This window comes from Oncorhynchus tshawytscha, unplaced genomic scaffold (assembly GCF_018296145.1).
Source record: "Oncorhynchus tshawytscha isolate Ot180627B unplaced genomic scaffold, Otsh_v2.0 Un_contig_57_pilon_pilon, whole genome shotgun sequence".
Classification (NCBI taxonomy): Eukaryota; Metazoa; Chordata; class Actinopteri; order Salmoniformes; family Salmonidae; genus Oncorhynchus; species Oncorhynchus tshawytscha.
In genome coordinates, this window is record NW_024609823.1 from 902,501 (window position 1) to 925,694 (window position 23,194).

Here is a 23,194-nt window from a genome sequence, read left to right on the forward strand (position 1 = left end):
TATAACTGTAATCTGTCTGTCTCTCCACCCCACTATAACTGTAATCTGTCTGTCTCTCCACCCCCACTATAACTGTAATCTGTCTGTCTCTCCGCCCCACTATAACTGTAATCTGCCTGTCTCTCCGCCCCACTATAACTGTAATCTGTCTGTCTCTCCGCCCCACTATAACTGTAATCTGTCTGTTTCTCCGCCCCACTATAATCTGTAATCTGTCTGTCTCTCCACCCCACTATAACTGTAATCTGTCTGTCTCTCCACCCCACTATAACTGTAATCTGTCTGTCTCTCCACCCCACTATAACTGTAATGTGTCTGTCTCTGCCCCACTATAACTGTAATCTGTCTGTCTCTCCACCCCACTATAACTGTAATGTGTCTGTCTCTCTGCCCCACTGTAACTGTAATCTGTCTGTCTCTCCGCCCCACTGTAACTGTAACTGTAATCTGCCTGTCTCTCCGCCCCACTGTAACTAATCTGCCCCACTGTGACTGTAATCTGTCTGTCTCTCCGCCCCACTGTAACTGTAATGTGTAATCTGCCTGTCTCTCCGCCCCACTGTAACTGTAATCTGCCCCACTATAACTGTAATCTGTCTGTCTCTCCACCCCACTATAACTGTAATCTGTCTGTCTCTCCCCCCACTATAACTGTAATCTGTCTGTCTCTCCGCCCCACTATAACTGTAATCTGCCTGTCTCTCCGCCCCACTATAACTGTAATCTGTCTGTCTCTCCACCCCACTGTAACTGTAATGTGTCTGTCTCTCTGCCCCACTGTAACTGTAATCTGTCTGTCTCTCCGCCCCACTGTAACTGTAATGTGTAATCTGCCTGTCTCTCCGCCCCACTGTAACTGTAATGTGTAATCTGCCCCACTGTAACTGTAATCTGTCTGTCTCTCTGCCCCACTGTAACTGTAATGTGTAATCTGCCTGTCTCTCCGCCCCACTGTAACTGTAATGTGTAATCTGCCTGTCTCTCCGCCCCACTGTAACTGTAATGTGTAATCTGCCCCACTATAACTGTAATCTGTCTGTCTCTCTGCCCCACTGTAACTGGAATCTGTCTGTCTCTCTGCCCCACTATAACTGTAATCTGTCTGTCTCTCCACCCCACTGTAACTGTAATGTGTCTGTCTCTCTGCCCCACTGTAACTGTAATCTGTCTGTCTCTCCGCCCCACTGTAACTGTAATGTGTAATCTGCCTGTCTCTCCGCCCCACTCTAACTGTAATGTGTAATCTGCTTTACTATAACTGTAATCTGTCTGTCTCTCCACCCCACTATAACTGTAATCTGCCTGTCTCTCCGCCCCACTATAACTGTAATCTGTCTGTCTCTCCACCCCACTGTAACTGTAATCTGCCTGTCTCTCTGCCCCACTATAACTGTAATCTGTCTGTCTCTCCACCCCACTATAACTGTAATCTGTCTGTCTCTCTGCCCCACTGTAACTGGAATCTGTCTGTCTCTCTGCCCCACTATAACTGTAATCTGTCTGTCTCTCCATCCCACTGTAACTGGAATCTGTCTGTCTCTCTGCCCCACTGTAACTGTAATCTGTCTGTCTCTCCGCCCCACTGTCACTGTAATGTGTAATCTGCCTGTCTCTCCGCCCCACTCTAACTGTAATGTGTAATCTGCTTTACTATAACTGTAATCTGTCTGTCTCTCCACCCCACTATAACTGGAATTTGTCTATCTCTCTGCCCCACTATCACTGTAATCTGTCTGTCTCTCTGCCCCACTGTAACTGTAATGTGTCTGTCTCTCTGCCCCACTGTAACTGTAATCTGTCTGTCTCTCCGCCCCACTGTAACTGTAATGTGTAATCTGCCTGTCTCTCCGCCCCACTGTAACTGTAATGTTTAATCTGCCCCACTGTAACTGTAATCTGTCTGTCTCTCTGCCCCACTGTAACTGTAATGTGTAATCTGCCTGTCTCTCCGCCCCACTGTAACTGTAATGTGTAATCTGCCTGTCTCTCCGCCCCACTGTAACTGTAATGTGTAATCTGCCCCACTATAACTGTAATCTGTCTGTCTCTCTGCCCCACTGTAACTGGAATCTGTCTGTCTCTCTGCCCCACTATAACTGTCATCTGTCTGTCTCTCCACCCCACTGTAACTGTAATGTGTCTGTCTCTCTGCCCCACTGTAACTGTAATCTGTCTGTCTCTCCGCCCCACTGTAACTGTAATGTGTAATCTGCCTGTCTCTCCGCCCCCACTCTAACTGTAATGTGTAATCTGCTTTACTATAACTGTAATCTGTCTGTCTCTCCACCCCACTATAACTGGAATTTGTCTATCTCTCTGCCCCACTATAACTGTAATCTGTCTGTCTCTCCACCCCACTGTAACTGTAATCTGTCTGTCTCTCCGCCCCACTGTAACTGTAATGTGTAATCTGCCTGTCTCTCCGCCCCACTGTAACTGTAATGTGTAATCTGCCCCACTGTAACTGTAATCTGTCTGTCTCTCTGCCCCACTGTAACTGTAATGTGTAATCTGCCTGTCTCTCCGCCCCACTGTAACTGTAATGTGTAATCTGCCTGTCTCTCCGCCCCCACTGTAACTGTAATGTGTAATCTGCCCCACTATAACTGTAATCTGTCTGTCTCTCCGCCCCACTATAACTGTAATCTGCCTGTCTCTCTGCCCCACTATAACTGTAATCTGTCTGTCTCTCCACCCCACGGTAACTGTAATCTGCCTGTCTCTCTGCCCCACTATAACTGTAATCTGTCTGTCTCTCCGCCCCACTATAACTGTAATCTGTCTGTTTCTCTGCCCCACTATAACTGTAATCTGTCTGTCTCTCCGCCCCACTATAACTGTAATCTGTCTGTCTCTCCACCCCACTATAACTGTAGTCTGTCTGTCTCTCCACCCCACTATAACTGTAATCTGTCTGTCTCTCTCGCCCCGCAGTAACTGTAATCTGTCTGTCTCTCCACCCCACTATAACTGTAATCTGTCTGTCTCTCCACCCCACTATAACTGTAATCTGTCTGTCTCTCCACCCCACTATAACTGTAATCTGTCTGTCTCTCCACCCCACTATAACTGTAATCTGTCTGTCTCTCCACCCCACTATAACTGTAATCTGTCTGTCTCTCCGCCCCACTGTAACTGTAATCTGTCTGTCTCTTCGCCCCACTATAACTGTAATCTGTCTGTCTCTCCGCCCCACTGTAACTGTAATGTGTAATCTGCCTGTCTCTCCGCCCCACTCTAACTGTAATGTGTAATCTGCTTTACTATAACTGTAATCTGTCTGTCTCTCCACCCCACTATAACTGGAATTTGTCTATCTCTCTGCCCCACTATAACTGTAATCTGTCTGTCTCTCCACCCCACTGTAACTGTAATGTGTCTGTCTCTCTGCCCCACTGTAACTGTAATCTGTCTGTCTCTCCGCCCCACTGTAACTGTAATGTGTAATCTGCCTGTCTCTCCGCCCCACTGTAACTGTAATGTGTAATCTGCCCCACTATAACTGTAATCTGTCTGTCTCTCCACCCCACTATAACTGTAATCTGTCTGTCTCTCCCCCCAATATAACTGTAATCTGTCTGTCTCTCCGCCCCACTATAACTGTAATCTGCCTGTCTCTCCGCCCCACTATAACTGTAATCTGTCTGTCTCTCCACCCCACTGTAACTGTAATCTGCCTGTCTCTCCGCCCCACTATAACTGTAATCTGTCTGTCTCTCCACCCTCACTATAACTGTAATCTGTCTGTCTCTCTGCCCCACTGTAACTGTAATCTGTCTGTCTCTCCGCCCCACTGTAACTGTAATGTGTAATCTGCCTGTCTCTCCGCCCCACTGTAACTGTAATGTGTAATCTGCCCCACTGTAACTGTAATCTGTCTGTCTCTCTGCCCCACTGTAACTGTAATGTGTAATCTGCCTGTCTCTCCGCCCCACTGTAACTGTAATGTGTAATCTGCCTGTCTCTCCGCCCCACTGTAACTGTAATGTGTAATCTGCCCCACTATAACTGTAATCTGTCTGTCTCTCTGCCCCACTGTAACTGGAATCTGTCTGTCTCTCTGCCCCACTATAACTGTCATCTGTCTGTCTCTCCACCCCACTGTAACTGTAATGTGTCTGTCTCTCTGCCCCACTGTAACTGTAATCTGTCTGTCTCTCCGCCCCACTGTAACTGTAATGTGTAATCTGCCTGTCTCTCCGCCCCACTCTAACTGTAATGTGTAATCTGCTTTACTATAACTGTAATCTGTCTGTCTCTCCACCCCACTATAACTGGAATTTGTCTATCTCTCTGCCCCACTATAACTGTAATCTGTCTGTCTCTCCACCCCACTGTAACTGTAATCTGTCTGTCTCTCCGCCCCACTATAACTGTAATCTGTCTGTCTCTCCACCCCACTGTAACTGTAATCTGCCTGTCTCTCCGCCCCACTATAACTGTAATCTGTCTGTCTCTCCACCCTCACTATAACTGTAATCTGTCTGTCTCTCTGCCCCACTGTAACTGTAATCTGTCTGTCTCTCCGCCCCACTGTAACTGTAATGTGTAATCTGCCTGTCTCTCCGCCCCCACTGTAACTGTAATGTGTAATCTGCCCCACTGTAACTGTAATCTGTCTGTCTCTCTGCCCCACTGTAACTGTAATGTGTAATCTGCCTGTCTCTCCGCCCCACTGTAACTGTAATGTGTAATCTGCCTGTCTCTCCGCCCCACTGTAACTGTAATGTGTAATCTGCCCCACTATAACTGTAATCTGTCTGTCTCTCTGCCCCACTGTAACTGGAATCTGTCTGTCTCTCTGCCCCACTATAACTGTCATCTGTCTGTCTCTCCACCCCACTGTAACTGTAATGTGTCTGTCTCTCTGCCCCACTGTAACTGTAATCTGTCTGTCTCTCCGCCCCACTGTAACTGTAATGTGTAATCTGCCTGTCTCTCCGCCCCACTCTAACTGTAATGTGTAATCTGCTTTACTATAACTGTAATCTGTCTGTCTCTCCACCCCACTATAACTGGAATTTGTCTATCTCTCTGCCCCACTATAACTGTAATCTGTCTGTCTCTCCACCCCACTGTAACTGTAATCTGTCTGTCTCTCCGCCCCACTGTAACTGTAATGTGTAATCTGCCTGTCTCTCCGCCCCACTGTAACTGTAATGTGTAATCTGCCCCACTGTAACTGTAATCTGTCTGTCTCTCTGCCCCACTGTAACTGTAATGTGTAATCTGCCTGTCTCTCCGCCCCACTGTAACTGTAATGTGTAATCTGCCTGTCTCTCCGCCCCACTGTAACTGTAATGTGTAATCTGCCCCACTATAACTGTAATCTGTCTGTCTCTCCGCCCCACTATAACTGTAATCTGCCTGTCTCTCTGCCCCACTATAACTGTAATCTGTCTGTCTCTCCACCCCACGGTAACTGTAATCTGCCTGTCTCTCTGCCCCACTATAACTGTAATCTGTCTGTCTCTCCGCCCCACTATAACTGTAATCTGTCTGTTTCTCTGCTCCACTATAACTGTAATCTGTCTGTCTCTCCGCCCCACTATAACTGTAATCTGTCTGTCTCTCCACCCCACTATAACTGTAGTCTGTCTGTCTCTCCACCCCACTATAACTGTAATCTGTCTGTCTCTCTCGCCCCGCAGTAACTGTAATCTGTCTGTCTCTCCACCCCACTATAACTGTAATCTGTCTGTCTCTCCACCCCACTATAACTGTAATCTGTCTGTCTCTCCACCCCACTATAACTGTAATCTGTCTGTCTCTCTCGCCCCGCAGTAACTGTAATCTGTCTGTCTCTCCACCCCACTATAACTGTAATCTGTCTGTCTCTCCACCCCACTATAACTGTAATCTGTCTGTCTCTCCACCCCACTATAACTGTAATCTGTCTGTCTCTCCACCCCACTATAACTGTAATCTGTCTGTCTCTCCGCCCCACTGTAACTGTAATCTGTCTGTCTCTCTGCCCCACTGTAACTGTAATGTGTAATCTGCCTGTCTCTCCGCCCCACTGTAACTGTAATGTGTAATCTGCCCCACTATAACTGTAATCTGTCTGTCTCTCTGCCCCACTGTAACTGGAATCTGTCTGTCTCTCTGCCCCACTATAACTGTAATCTGTCTGTCTCTCCACCCCACTGTAACTGTAATGTGTCTGTCTCTCTGCCCCACTGTAACTGTAATCTGTCTGTCTCTCCGCCACTGAGCAAACAGATACATGAAGATATAACACACACTTGAGTGATGATGTCATCCTGTATGGCTGGCTGGATGACTGATTGGGTTTTAAACTCGCTCTGACACTCCTTTGTTGCTGTGATATAATCACAGACTAAATAGCTTTTTAAACATTTCTGCATGCCAGTAATATCACAATCCAGAAAGGAGAAATGGATTGGGCAGATAGTGTCGATCCTAAATTGCTGCGCATGCATTTTGTTCTGTTGATAACTCTCCTACTGTAATGCTTGTGATAATCTTAAAGTACTAGGTAGTACATATAGAGTCGGTTTCTTGAATATAGATGAGGCGTAATCCTGGACTAAAAAGCATTCTCCAAGGAGAATCGCCATTCAAAGTGCATTTTAATCTAGGATTAGGCTTAGTCTGAGTCCAAGAAACCTGCCCAAATTACATAGAGTAGTCTAAACACACTGCTTATTTAGGATACATTTTCATCACGCAATATTCAGTAATACTGTATATATATAGTACATCATGATATAAACAGGTTTATTCTGGATGTTTTAGCAAATGTATTCTCTTTTCCAGCATTTACTCTCTTGTCCATCATTGGGAAGAAATGATCTGAAGTATTCATGCATACCTTTGCTCTTTCTGATTTTGGTGTCAGTGTAGCAGATTTGGTGAGCTAGTTAGCTTTGAACACTAGCATCCATCGTGCTGTGACATCACTGTGACTTCACTCCCCATGACAGCTGCAGTCAACTGTTGGTCATGGAGTGGCAGGCTTGACTCTTGGGTTCAGTCCCAAATTGACCACTAAAACCTACACTTGGAGATCTCTGAGAGGATTTGACATGTGTAGGTAGTATAGAAGTAGCTGCGTCTTGTCCTCTGATAGGCTAGGTGGAAATTTCACCATATTACTTATACTAATCAAATCCTCTCAGATCTCCACAAGTGAATGGGATTTTAGGGGTCGATTTGGGATTGGTGTGTTAATCTGTGTTAATCTCTACCAAGGACAGTGGTCATTCTTACATGACTGTGTTCATCTCTACCAAGGACAGTGGTCATTCCTACATGACTGTGTTAATCTCTACCAAGGACAGTGGTCATTCCTGCATGACTGTGTTAATCTCTACCAAGGACAGTGGTCAAATCCTACATGACTGTGTTAATCTCTACCAAGGACAGTGGTCATTCCTACATTACTGAGTTAATCTCTACCAAGGACAGTGGTCATTCCTAAATCACTGTGTTCATCTCTACCAAGGACAGTGGTCATTCCTACATTACTGTGTTAATCTCTACCAAGGACAATGGTCATTCCTACATGACTGTGTTAATCTCTACCAAGGACAGTGGTCATTCCTACATGACTGTGTTAATCTCTACCAAGGACAATGGTCATTCCTACATGACAGTGATAATCTCTACCAAGAACAGTGGTCATTCCTAAATCACTGTGTTAATCTCTACCAAGGACAATGGTCATTCCTACACGACTGTGTTAATCTCTACCAAGGACAGTGGTCATTCCTACACGACTGTGTTAATCTCTACCAAGGACAGTGGTCATTCCTACATGACTGTGTTAATCTCTACCAAGGACAGTGGTCATTCCTACATGACTGTGTTAATCTCTACCAAGGACCGTGGTCATTCCTACATGACTGTGTTAATCTCTACCAAGGACAGTGGTCATTCCTACATGACTGTGTTAATCTCTACCAAGGACAGTGGTCATTCCTACATGACTGTGTTAATCTCTACCAAGGACAGTGGTCAAATCCTAAATGACTGTGTTAATCTCTACCAAGGACAGTGGTCATTCCTACATGACAGTTTTAATCTCTACCAAGGACAGTGGTCATTCCTACATTACTGTGTTAATCTCTACCAAGGACAGTGGTCATTCCTACATGACTGTGTTCATCTCTACCAAGGACAGTGGTCATTCCTACATGACTGTGTTCATCTCTACCAAGGACAGTGGTCATTCCTACATGACTGTGTTAATCTCTACCAAGGACAGTGGTCATTCCTACATGACTGTGTTAATCTCTACCAAGGACAGTGGTCATTCCTACATGACTGTGTTCATCTCTACCAAGGACAATGGTCATTCCTACATGACAGTGATAATCTCTACCAAGAACAGTGGTCATTCCTAAATCACTGTGTTAGTCTCTACCAAGGACAGTGGTCATTCCTACATGACAGTGATAATCTCTACCATGAGCAGTGGTCATTCCTACATGACAGTGATAATCTCTACCAAGAACAGTGGTCATTCCTACATGACAGTTTTAATCTCTACCAAGGACAGTGGTCATTCCTACATGACTGTGTTAATCTCTACCAAGGACAGTGGTCATTCCTACATGACAGTGATAATCTCTACCAAGGACAGTGGTCATTCCTACATCACTGTGTTAATCTCTACCAAGGACAGTGGTCATTCCTACATGACTGTGTTAATCTCTACCAGGGACAGTGGTCATTCCTACATGACTGTGTTAATCTCTACCAAGGACAGTGGTCATTCCTACATTACTGTGTTAATCTCTACCAAGGACAGTGGTCATTCCTACATGACTGTGTTAATCTCTACCAGGGACATTGGTCATTCCTACATGACTGTGTTAATCTCTACCAAGGACAGTGGTCATTCCTACATGACTGTGTTAATCTCTACCAAGGACAGTGGTCATTCCTACATGACTGTGTTAATCTCTACCAGGGACATTGGTCATTCCTACATGACTGTGTTAATCTCTACCAAGGACAGTGGTCATTCCTACATTACTGTGTTAATCTCTACCAAGGACAGTGGTCATTCCTACATTACTGTGTTAATCTCTACCAAGGACAGTGGTCAAATCCTACATGACTGTGTTAATCTCTACCAAGGACAGTGGTCATTCCTACATGACTGTGTTAATCTCTACCAAGGACAGTGGTCATTCCTACATGACTGTGTTAATCTCTACCAAGGACAGTGGTCATTCCTACATTACTGTGTTCATCTCTACCAAGGACATCTCTGACTGTGTTAACCAAGGACAGTGGTCATTCCTACATGACTGTGTTAATCTCTACCAAGGACAGTGGTCATTCCTACATGACTGTGTTAATCTCTACCAAGGACAGTGGTCATTCCTACATGACTGTGTTAATCTCTACCAAGGACAGTGGTCATTCCTACATGACTGTGTACCAAGGACAGTGGTCATTCCTACATGACTGTGTTAATCTCTACCAAGGACAGTGGTCATTCCTACATGACTATGTTAATCTCTACCAAGGACAGTGGTCATTCCTACATGACTGTGTTAATCTCTACCAAGGACAGTGGTCATTCCTACATGACTGTGTTCATCTCTACCAAGGACAGTGGTCATTCCTACATGACTGTGTTAATCTCTACCAAGGACAGTGGTCATTCCTACATGACTATGTTAATCTCTACCAAGGACAGTGGTCATTCCTACATGACTGTGTTAATCTCTACCAAGGACAGTGGTCATTCCTACATGACTGTGTTAATCTCTACCAAGGACAGTGGTCACTCCTACATGACTGTGTTAATCTCTACCAAGGACAGTGGTCATTCCTACATGACTGTGTTAATCTCTACCAAGGACAGTGGTCATTCCTACATGACTGTGTTAATCTCTACCAAGGACAGTGGTCATTCCTACATGACTGTGTTAATCTCTACCAAGGACAGTGGTCATTCCTACATGACTGTGTTAATCTCTACCAAGGACAGTGGTCATTCCTACATGACTGTGTTAATCTCTACCAAGGACAGTGGTCATTCCTACATGACTGTGTTAATCTCTACCAAGGACAGTGGTCATTCCTACATGACTGTGTTAATCTCTACCAAGGACAGTGGTCATTCCTACATGACTGTGTTAATCTCTACCAAGGACAGTGGTCATTCCTACATGACTGTGTTAATCTCTACCAAGGACAGTGGTCATTCCTACATGACTGTGTTAATCTCTACCAAGGACAGTGGTCATTCCTACATGACTGTGGTCATTCCTACATGACTGTGTTAATCTCTACCAAGGACAGTGGTCATTCCTAAATCACTGTGTTAATCTCTACCAAGGACAGTGGTCATTCCTACATGACTGTGTTAATCTCTACCAAGGACAGTGGTCATTCCTAAATGACTGTGTTAATCTCTACCAAGGACAGTGGTCATTCCTACATGACTGTGTTAATCTCTACAAGGACAGTGGTCATTCCTACATGACTGTGTTAATCTCTACCAAGGACAGTGGTCATTCCTACATGACTGTGTTAATCTCTACCAAGGACAGTGGTCATTCCTACATGACTGTGTTCATCTCTACCAAGGACAGTGGTCATTCCTACATGACTGTGTTAATCTCTACCAAGGACAGTGGTCATTCCTACATGACTGTGTTAATCTCTACCAAGGACAGTGGTCATTCCTACATGACTGTGTTAATCTAGCCTCTCCTCCTTTTGTGTATTTACATTCCAGCAGTTGGCTATTTCATTAAGAGAGAGCTACCCTGTGTGTGTGTGTGTGTGTGTGTGTGTGTGTGTGTGTGTGTGTGTGTGTGTGTGTGTGTGTGTGTGTGTGTGTGCAGGCGTGCGTGCATGTGCGTGCATGTGCGTGAGCGAGAGAGCTCATCTCTAAACATTGACACAGCAAATATGTCAGTCCCTCTCTGTCTGGCTGCTGTGTGTCGTAGCATCAAGGCTGTCTGCACCAGGCTGCTGCTGTGTGTCGTAGCATCAAGGCTGTCTGCACCAGGGCTGCTGTGTGTCTTAGCATCAAGGCTGTCTGCACCAGGCTGCTGCTGTGTGTTGTAGCATCAAGGCTGTCTGCACCAGGCTGCTGCTGTGTGTTGTAGCATCAAGGCTGTCTGCACCAGGCTGCTGCTGTGTGTCTTAGCATCAAGGCTGTCTGCACCAGGCTGCTGCTGTGTGTCGTAGCATCAAGGCTGTCTGCACCAGGCTGCTGCTATGTGTCGTAGCATCAAGGCTGTCTGCACCAGGCTGCTGCTGTGTGTCTTAGCATCAAGGCTGTCTGCACCAGGCTGCTGCTGTGTGTCGTAGCATCAAGGCTGTCTGCACCAGACTGCTTAAAGGGCCTCAGGCGTGAGTGGAATAAGAAATGAAAGGAGAGCGAGAAAGAGACCGTGAAACTAGAATACAGAACAGAGAAATGTAAAACAGACATGTCTGTGGAGTCCAGACTCTCAGGCATAGCGAAGGTCAGTGGCAGAAGTCTTCAGGGAGATTATTACTTGCAGGTTAGAGATGTCAAATTGGGTTTAACCACCGCCAAGTACGAAAAATAGTTTACGTTCTATTTCCATTTCCAACTTTTTAAAACTGAAATAAAACATTTGAAATGTCAGCTAAAGGTTTCACTCTCTCACAAATCAATCTAAGGTTTTCACTCTCTCACAAATCAAGAAGAAACTATATCCCAATTCTTTGTTTATATAATATATTATACTATTTTCTCAAATAAGCCTCTTGTCCTTGCTCTCATCCCATCTCACTGCACCTTGTGGATGGACTATAGATCACTGGCATCCAGTTCTGGCTCTTCAAATCAAATGTTATTTGTCACATGTGCCAAATACACCTCACAGTGAAGTGCTTACTTACAAGCCCTTAAGCAACAATGCATTTCAAGAAAATAAGTGTTCAGTAAAAAATGGATAAGTAAAAATATATCCTCACGTGTAAAAGTTTTGCATATCCCAACTCCCCATGAGACACCCTCGGAGAGTGAGGTCATGACCAGGGTCTGCCGGAGCAATTAGGGTTGAGCAATTAGGGTTAAGTGCCTTGCTGAAGGGCACATCAACTGATGTTTCACCTTGTCGGCTCGAGGATTCGAACTAGCAACCTTTCAGTTACTGGTCCAATGCTGTAACATGTAGTGCAATAGGATGTCATTTGGGCACAGCCATGGAGAACCAGTATACTTTAGAGGCTCACACATAGCCCTGTGATCTTCTCCTGACTGTGTGACTTAACTTAGACTCAGAATGTCTCCAGGTCAGGAAGAAAGTAGGGTCCTACCCATGCACCATGGCTTTAGGTCTGTCAGTAAAGACACAAGTGGTGGCTACTGCTACGGATATATATTTAGTAAGCCAATGCTTCATTAGGAGGCAATCAGGTCAGACAGCTGTAAACCCGGTGGAATGAGTCATTCTGATACATCAGAAGCTGGTCTGTAGGCCACTGGTGGTAATGGTTGGTGTGCAGTGCATAAGGGATCCCAAAGTCAACACCTCAGCTTTCTCATTAGTCATGAGGCATCAAAACCAAAGGAACTGAATAATATTAAGAAATGCTATATATGGAAGGAAAGTAGTGTGGAAACCTACCAAAAAAACAATTAGGCAACAACAAATTCAATCCCTTTTAGACAACTTCCTGGACAAAACATTTCACTATAATAGTGAAGGTGTAAACTTGGCAGTAGAAAGCCTAACAGTATATTTGACCTTTCAGCTTCCCTATGAAATCTCACAATTTCAAGCAGACAACCTAAGAAAATGAACAACAATTACAAATGGTTTGATGAAGAATGCAAAACCCTAAGAAAGAAATTGAGGAACCTATCTAACCACAAACATAGAGACCAAGAAAACCTGAGTCTATGCCTTCACTATGGTGAATCACTAAAACAATACAGAAATACACTACGGAAAAAGAAGGAACAGCACATCAGAAATCAGCTCAATGTAATTGAAGAATCCATAGACTCTAACCACTTCTGGGGAAATTGGAACACACTAACTAAACACACAACAACACAAAGAGTTATCTATACAAAATGGATAAACCACTTCTCTAATCTTTTTGGCTCAATAACAAAGAACAAACAGCAAAAACATATACACTACTGTTCAAAAGTTTGGGGTCATTTAGAAATGTCCTTGTTTTTTAAAGAAAAGCACTTTTTTGTCCATTAAAATAGCATCAAATTGATCAGAAATACAGTCTAGACATTGTTAATGTTGTAAATGACTATTGTAGCTGGAAATAGCCATTTTTTTTAATGGAATGTCTACATAGGTGTAGAGGCACATTATCAGCAACCATCACTCCTGTGTTCCAATGGCATGTTGTGTTAGCTAATCCAAGTTCATCATTTTAAAAGGCTTATTGATCATTAGAAAACCTTTTTGCAATTATGTTAGCACAGCTGAAAACTGTTGTCCTAATTAAAGAACCAATACAACTGGTCTTCTTTAGACTAGTTGAGTATCTGGGTTATCAGCATTTTTGGGTTCGATTACAGGTTCAAAATGGCCAGAAACAAATAACTTTCTTCTGAAACTTGTCAGTCTATTCTTGTTCTGAGAAATTAAGGCTACTTCATTGCCAAGAACCTGAAGATCTCGTACAACGCTATGTACTACTCCCTTCACAGAACAGTGCAAACTGACTCTAACCAGAATAGAAAGAGGAGTGGGAGGCCCCGGTGCACAACTGAGCAAGAGGACAAGTACATTGGTGTGTCTAGTTTGAGAAACAGATGCCTCACAAGTCCTCAACTGGCAGCTTCATTAAATAGTACCTGCAAAACACTAGTCTCAACGTCAACAGTGAAGAGGCGACTCTGGGATGCTGCCCTTCTAGGCAGAGTTCCTCTGTCCAGTTTCAACGTCAACAGTGAAGAGGCGACTCTGGGATGCTGCCCTTCTAGGCAGAGTTCCTCTGTCCAGTGTCTGTGTTCTTTTGCTCATCTTAATCTTTTATTTTTATTGGCCAGTCTGAGATATGGCTTTTTCTTTGCAACTCTGCCTAGAAGGCCAGCATCCCGGAGTCGCCTCTTCACTGTTGACGGTGAGACTGGTGTTTTGTAGGTACTATTTAATGAATCTGCCATCACAGCAGCAATATTTGTGACCTGTTGCCACAAGAAAGTTAAACAGTGAAGAACAAACACCATTGTAAATGCAACCCATAGTTATGTTTATTTATTTTCCCTTTTGTACTATTTGCACATCGTTACAACACTGTATATAGCCATAATATGACATTTGAAATGTATGTTTTCCTTTGGAACTTTTGTATGTCTAATATTTACTGTACATTTTTTATTGTTGATTTCACTTTGGTTTATTATCCATTTCACATGTGTTTCCCATGCCAATAAAGCCCTTTGAATTGAATTGAGAGCAAGAGAGAGGCAGAGAGAGAGAGAGAGAGAGGCAGAGATGGAGAGACAGAGAGAGAGACAGAGAGACAGAGAGAGATAGAGAGACAGAGAGATAGAGACAGAGAGAGAGACAGAGAGACAGAGAGAGACAGAGAGACAGAGAGAGAGAGAGACAGAGAGAGACAGACAGAGAGAGATAGAGAGACAGAGAGAGACACAGAGACAGAGAGAGGCAGAGAGAGAGAGACAGAGAGAGATAGAGAGAGACAGAGAGAGATAGAGAGACAGAGAGAGAGAGACAGAGAGAGAGAGGCAGAGAGAGAGAGAGAGAGAGAGAGAGTTTGTGCTTGCGCTTGTGTCCACGGTAGATGGAAGAACATGCAGTAGTGCTCCAGTGCTGTAACTAGCCCACTTTAGTTGGCCCATTTTCACCCTGTAAGGCGTGTGCATGCATGCTCATAATATGTGTGGGTATGCGTGTGTGTGCTGGTGTGCAGTTTTTGCATGTGTGCGTATATGTCTGGAGCGCTTTTGTGCATGTGTGTGTGTGTGTGTGTGTGTGTGTGTGTGTGTGTGTGTGTGTGTGTGTGTGTGTGTGTGTGTGTGTGTGTGTGTGTGTGTATTTCAGAACAGCACCATCTGGGTTTGATAGCCTTTCTCTTGTCCATGATTTAATGTATGTTGTCGTGTCTGGATTCAAATGAGGCTTTCAGGTGTGTGTGTGTGTGTGCGTGTGCACGTGTGTGTGTGTGTGTGCACGTGTGTGTGAGCAAACAGATACATTAAGATATAACACACACTTGAGTGATGATGTCATCCTGTATGGCTGGCTGGATGACTGATTGGGTTTTAAACTCGCTCTGACACTCCTTTGTTGCTGTGATATAATCACAGACTAAATAGCTTTTTAAACATTTCTGCATGCCAGTAATATCACAATCCAGAAAGGAGAAATGGATTGGGCAGATAGTGTCGATCCTAAATTGCTGCGCATGCATTTTGTTCTGTTGATAACTCTCCTACTGTAATGCTTGTGATAATCTTAAAGTACTAGGTAGTACATATAGAGTCGGTTTCTTGAATATAGATGAGGCGTAATCCTGGACTAAAAAGCATTCTCCAAGGAGAATCGCCATTCAAAGTGCATTTTAATCTAGGATTAGGCTTAGTCTGAGTCCAAGAAACCTGCCCAAATTACATAGAGTAGTCTAAACACACTGCTTATTTAGGATACATTTTCATCACGCAATATTCAGTAATACTGTATATATATAGTACATCATGATATAAACAGGTTTATTCTGGATGTTTTAGCAAATGTATTCTCTTTTCCAGCATTTACTCTCTTGTCCATCATTGGGAAGAAATGATCTGAAGTATTCATGCATACCTTTGCTCTTTCTGATTTTGGTGTCAGTGTAGCAGATTTGGTGAGCTAGTTAGCTTTGAACACTAGCATCCATCGTGCTGTGACATCACTGTGACTTCACTCCCCATGACAGCTGCAGTCAACTGTTGGTCATGGAGTGGCAGGCTTGACTCTTGGGTTCAGTCCCAAATTGACCCCTAAACCCTACACTTGGAGATCTCTGAGAGGATTTGACATGTGTAGGTAGTATAGAAGTAGCTGCGTCTTGTCCTCTGATAGGCTAGGTGGAAATTTCACCATATTACTTATACTAATCAAATCCTCTCAGATCTCCACAAGTGAATGGGATTTTAGGGGTCGATTTGGGATCGGGCCTTGTTCTGTCAGCTAGTACAGTTGACTTGAGTGTCCAGGGTCAGGAGGACAGGTACAGAGCCCCAGCACCTCTTTTAGGGAAAAATGTGAAATGTTGACTACACTTTTAATAATAGTTATAGCAAAAGCATTTCTTTGTTGAAAGATGTATTTTCAGACAGGGATAGTGTGAAATGAGAAACAGAGCGAGGGAGATGGACCAGAATTCGTACCCATGCTGGAATTGTATATGTGCTGCAGGCAGTGTTACCCACTAGACCAGGATTCATACCCATGCTGGAGTTGTATATGTGCTGCAGGCGGCGTTGCTCACTAGACCAGGATTCATACCCATGCTGGAATTGTATATGTGCTGCAGGCGGGGTTACCCACTAGACCAGGATTCATACCCATGCTGGAGTTGTATATGTGCTGCAGGTGGTGTTACCCACTAGACCAGGATTCATACCCATGCTGGAGTTATATATGTGCTGCAGGCGGTGGTACCCACTAGACCAGGATTCATACCCATGCTGGAGTTGTATATGTGCTGCAGGCGGCGTTACCCACTAGATCAGGATTCATACCCATGCTGGAGTTGTATATGTGCTGCAGGCAGTGTTACCCACTAGAACATGATTCATACCCATGCTGTGGTTATATACTGTATGTGCTGCAGGCGGCTTTACCCACGAGACCAGCCTCAAGCAATTAGCACAAGCATTTCTATTACATAAAGAATTTCTGTTGACATAATATGTATTACATGACATAACGGTCCTTAAGTATGCGTAACAAGTGTACTGTTGATGGAAGAGGTTTTATGTTGAACATACTATCCCAGGGCTGCTAACACTCCAGCACATACTCCTAAATGATACTATCCCAGGCCTGCTAACACTCTACCACATACTCCTGAATGATACTATCCCAGGACTGCTAACACTCTACCACATACTCCTAAATGATACTATCCCAGGGCTGCTAACACTCTACCACATACTCCTAAATGATACTCCAGCACATACCCTAAATGATACTATCCCAGGCCTGCTAACACTCCAACACTACTCCCACCACATACATACTCCTAAATGATACTATCCCAGGACTGCTAACACTCCAGCACATACTCCTAAATGATACTATCCCAGGACTGCTAACACTCTACCACATACTCCTAAATGATACTATCCCAGGACTGCTAACACTCCAGCACATACTCCTAAATGATACTATCCCAGGCCTGCTAACACTCCAGCACATACTCCTAAATGATACTATCCCAGGCCTGCTAACACTCTAGCACATACTCCTAAATGATACTATCCCAGGACTGCTAACACTCTACCACATACTCCTAAATGATACTAACACCACATACTCCTAAATGATACTATCCCAGGACTGCTAACACTCTACCACATACTCCTAAATGATACTATCCTAAATCTACCACATACTAAATGATACTATCCCAGGCCTGCTAACACTCTACCACATACTCCTAAATGATACTATCCCAGGACTGCTAACACTCTACCACATACTCCTAAATGATAAATGATACTATCCCAGGGACTGCTAACACTCTACCACATACTCCTAAATGATACTATCCCAGGCCTGCTAACACTGCTAAATGATAACACTCTAACACCACATACTCCTAAATGATACTATCCCAGGACTGCTAACACTCTACCACATACTCCTAAATGATACTATCCCAGGACTGCTAAATGATAATCCCACTGCTAACACTCACCACATACTCCTAAATGATACTATCCCAGGGCTGCTAACACTCTACCACATACTCCTAAATGATACTATCCCAGGACTGCTAACACTCTACCACATACTCCTAAATGATACGATCCCAGGCCTGCTAACACTCTACCACATACTCCTAAATGATACGATCCCAGGGCTGCTAACACTCTACCACATACTCCTAAATGATACGATCCCAGGGCTGCTAACACTCTACCACATACTCCTAAATGATACGATCCCAGGCCTGCTAACACTCTACCACATACTCCTAAATGATACTAACACTCTACCACCCTAAATGATACTATCCCAGGACTGCTAACACTCTACCACATACTCCTAAATGATACTATCCCAGGACTGCTAACCCTAGGACTGCTAACACTCTAACACCACATACTCCTAAATGATACTATCCCAGGACTGCTAACACTCTACCACATACATATCCTCTGCTAAATGATACTAAATGATATCCCAGGCCTGCTAACACTCTACCACATACTCCTAAATGATACTATCCCAGGGCTGCTAACACTCTACCACATACTCCTAAATGATACTATCCCAGGACTGCTAACACTCTACCACATACTCCTAAATGATACTATCCCAGGCCTGCTAACACTCCAGCACATACTCCTAAATGATACTATCCCAGGACTGCTAACACTCTACCACATACTCCTAAATGATACTATCCCAGGCCTGCTAACACTCTACCACATACTCCTAAATGATACTATCCCAGGACTGCTAACACTCTACCACATACTCCTAAATGATACTATCCCAGGACTGCTAACACTCTACCACATACTCCTAAATGATACTATCCCAGGACTGCTAACACTCTACCACATACTCCTAAATGATACTATCCCAGGACTGCTAACACTCTACCACATACTCCTAAATGATACTATCCCAGGACTGCTAACACTCTACCACATACTCCTAAATGATACTATCCCAGGACTGCTAACACTCTACCACATACTCCTAAATGATACTATCCCAGGACTGCTAACACTCTACCACATACTCCTAAATGATACTATCCCAGGACTGCTAACACTCTACCACATACTCCTAAATGATACTATCCCAGGACTGCTAACACTCTACCACATACTCCTAAATGATACTATCCCAGGACTGCTAACACATACTCCTAAATGATACTATCCCAGGACTGCTAACACTCTACCACATACTCCTAAATGATACTATCCCAGGCCTGCTAACACTCTACCACATACTCCTAAATGATACTATCCCAGGGCTGCTAACACTCTACCACATACTCCTAAATGATACTATCCCAGGACTGCTAACACTCTACCACATACTCCTAAATGATACTATCCCAGGCTGCTAACACTCTACCACTGCTAACACTCTACCTAAATGAATCCCAACTGATACCATCATACTCCTAAATGATACGATCCCAGGGCTGCTAACACTCTACCACATACTCCTAAATGATACTATCCCAGGACTGCTAACACTCTACCACATACTCCTAAATGATACTATCCCAGGGCTGCTAACACTCTACCACATACTCCTAAATGATACTATACTGCTAACACTCTACCACATACTCCTAAATGATACATCCCAGGACTGCTAACACTCTACCACATACTCCTAAATGATACTATCCCAGGCTGCTAACACTCTACCACATACTCCTAAATGATACTATCCCAGGGACTGCTAACACTCTACCACATACTCCTAAATGATACTATCCCAGGACTGCTAACACTCTACCACATACTCCTAAATGATACGATCCCAGGACTGCTAACACTCTACCACATACTCCTAAATGATACTATCCCAGGCCTGCTAACACTCTACCACATACTCCTAAATGATACTATCCCAGGCCTGCTAACACTCTACCACATACTCCTAAATGATACGATCCCAGGGCTGCTAACACTCTACCACATACTCCTAAATGATACTATCCCAGGGCTGCTAACACTGTGCAGTCAAGAATGGAAGAACAGCACAGTGAGCAAAGCAATATGTTTGGCCCGTTTCAGTAAGTCCAAGCATTTCCAGTCATTTTTCATGACCGAAGAAGTCTTTCTAGCTAACAACAATTGTTTTGTGTCTGTGCCTTTGTGTGTGTCTGTGTGTGTGTGTGTGTGTGTGTGTGTGTGTGTGTGTGTGTGTGTGTGTGTGTGTGTGTGTGTGTGTGTGTGTGTGTGTGTGTGTGTGTGTGTGTTTGTGTGTGCGTACTCCTCTGTGAGTGTATTATGTGTATACATGTGCGTGCGTGTGTATACATGTGTGTGCGTGTGTACGTACACATGCTAGTGTGTGTGTGTTTGCATTTGTGCATGCATGGGTGTGTTTTGCATGGTCATGCGTGTATAATGACAGGCAACTGCATTTGAGAATGGTTGGCTAAAATACTGCTTCAGAGAGGCTGTGATAAATTGGGTCAGTATTACAAATGTCCCAGGTATGAGAAAGAGCGAGAGATAAAGAGCGAGAGAGAGAGAAACATCTGGTTGGAAGAAAGAAATAAAGGACAGGAGGGAGGGAAATAAATCTGTGTTTATGGCATGAGTCTTTTACAAGTGAGTATGGTCTCCACAGCGGTCTCCACATTCTGCTCTAATTACTATATTGATCCAGATCCAGTCACGTCAGACCAGTGATTACTGTATTAACTCAGATCCAGTCAGTCAGACCAGTGATTACTGTATTAACTCAGATCCAGTCACGTCAGACCAGTGATTACTGTATTAACTCAGATCCAGTCAGTCAGACCAGTGATTACTGTATTAACTCAGATCCAGTCAGTCAGACCAGTGATTACTGTATTAACTCAGATCCAGTCAGTCAGACCAGTGATTACTGTATTAACTCAGATCCAGTCAGTCAGACCAGTGATTACTGTATTAACTCAGATCCAGTCAGTCAGACCAGTGATTACTGTATTAACTCAGATCCAGTCAGACCAGTGATTACTGTATTAACTCAGATCCAGTCAGTCAGACCAGTGATTACTGTATTAACTCAGATCCAGTCAGTCAGACCAGTGATTACTGTATTAACTCAGATCCAGTCAGTCAGACCAGTGATTACTGTATTAACTCAGATCCAGTCAGTCAGACCAGTGATTACTGTATTAACTCAGATCCAGTCAGACCAGTGATTACTGTATTAACTCAGATCCAGTCAGTCAGACCAGTGATTACTGTATTAACTCAGATCCAGTCAGTCAGACCAGTGATTACTGTATTAACTCAGATCCATTCAGACCAGTGATTACTGTATTAACTCAGATCCAGTCAGACCAGTGATTACTGTATTAACTCAGATCCAGTCAGTCAGACCAGTGATTACTGTATTAACTCAGATCCAGTCAGTCAGACCAGTGATTACTGTATTAACTCAGATCCAGTCACGTCAGAGCAGTGATTACTGTATTAACTCAGATCCAGTCAGTCAGACCAGTGATTACTGTATTAACTCAGATCCAGTCACGTCAGACCAGTGATTACTGTATTAACTCAGATCCAGTCACGTCAGACCAGTGATTACTGTATTAACTCAGATCCAGTCAGTCAGACCAGTGATTACTGTATTAACTCAGATCCAGTCAGTCAGACCAGTGATTACTGTATTAACTCAGATCCAGTCAGTCAGACCAGTGATTACTGTATTAACTCAGATCCAGTCACGTCAGACCAGTGATTACTGTATTAACTCAGATCCAGTCACGTCAGACCAGTGATTACTGTATTAACTCAGATCCAGTCACGTCAGACCAGTGATTACTGTATTAACTCAGATCCAGTCACGTCAGACCAGTGATTACTGTATTAACTCAGATCCAGTCACGTCAGACCAGTGATTACTGTCTTTCCAGAGTCCTTGTGAATGTTCCCTCAAAAAATGTAGTCACTGAGCAAATCTCAGGTCTGCTGAGCGCAAACTTGAACGTTGTCAAAATTCTGTGCAATTTCCGGCGAGCATCTACTGTGATAAATGCAGGGCTTGACATTAACCTGCTTATCCACTTGTCCTTCAGACAAGGTGGCGACTGAAAATGTTGTTGTGTTGTTTGATGCAAGAAACCACTTTACAAAATAAAACATTAAATTCATCATTATTCCCATGCCATTATTACAGAGAATCATAAAAAAGTATGCTACCCTCTGCCTATTGGCTACTTAGCTTTTTCAAGCCTGTCTCAAAATACAACACTGCCCCTTTAAGACAAAAAAAGCCCTTTACCTGACTCACTTTTCAAAGATGTCTAGAAATGCACACATTTTGTGCTCTTGTAAGATGTAATCACTCTCCCATTGCTGACTACAAATGATCTATAACTTGGCTAAGAACTCACAACCTAGCATAGGATATGAACACATGTACAAATGTACACTCGTTGCTACATGTAGCTCTCGCTTTGATCTCAAAACAAACTCATCTTCTCACCACTGCTCATGCTGTAAACACAGTCCATTTCAAGGGAGTGGCACAGATCCATATATGGCAATAGTCTATTTGCATATAGGTCCTACTGCTGCTCTGATTGGTTATGGCGCACCGGTCTGTGTAGAGTACAGGCCTAAGTCGTGCCTGTCAGTGTAATACAATCCTACTCCAATGCATTCTGCCTACAACAAATCTTTTGCATAGTTAGTTTTGCATACTACGTCTTGCATAGTTTGTTTTGTTTCGGTATGTTGCATTGAAAGTGGCTAATATTGCTTTCAATCGATCACAATTCCCACAGTAAAGGGAAACGTTGATAGTGTTAACTAATTGGGAAACTAGATAGTTGAGTTAAGTTCAATCTTGTGATTCTCTGCGCTGGCTGATATTTATTCTGCTCAGCAGTCCTGGGGAGGGAACATTGGTCCTAGTCTCACCGAGTCTCACTCTATTCACTCTCTCTCCTCCGTTAGGTATTGCCTATCTGGGAGGGGCGTGCAGCTCCAAGAGGAAGTGTGTTCTGGCCGAGGACAACGGACTCAACCTGGCCTTCACCATAGCCCACGAGCTGGGACACAAGTACGTCTGTCTGTGTAAATGAGCACTTGTCTATCCTGAGCAAAAGCAGTGAATCGTCAAGTTTTTCCTAGGTAGAGATCTAGGATCCCCTCCCCCAACCCTAACCCTAACCTTAACCATTAGTGGGGAAAATGCCAAACTGACCCAAGATCATCATCTAGGGGTAACTTCACCCTCCTCAGTTTAACAATTGAGGTCATCGTTTCGTCAGACTCCATCTTGATTGGATGAAAGTTTCAGCCTCTTTTTAAGTGTTT

At 43.8% G+C, this 23,194-nt stretch overlaps 1 protein-coding gene across 1 annotated transcript in view; it reads left to right on the forward strand.

Annotated features, from left to right (window-relative positions):
* The window catches only part of adamts17 (ADAM metallopeptidase with thrombospondin type 1 motif, 17), a 199,274-nt gene that overhangs the window by 79,335 nt on the left and 96,745 nt on the right, over positions 1-23,194 (forward strand). The window contains 1 exon segment of the mRNA XM_042319042.1: positions 22,832-22,937. Coding sequence (XP_042174976.1) covers positions 22,832-22,937 — 106 coding nt within the window.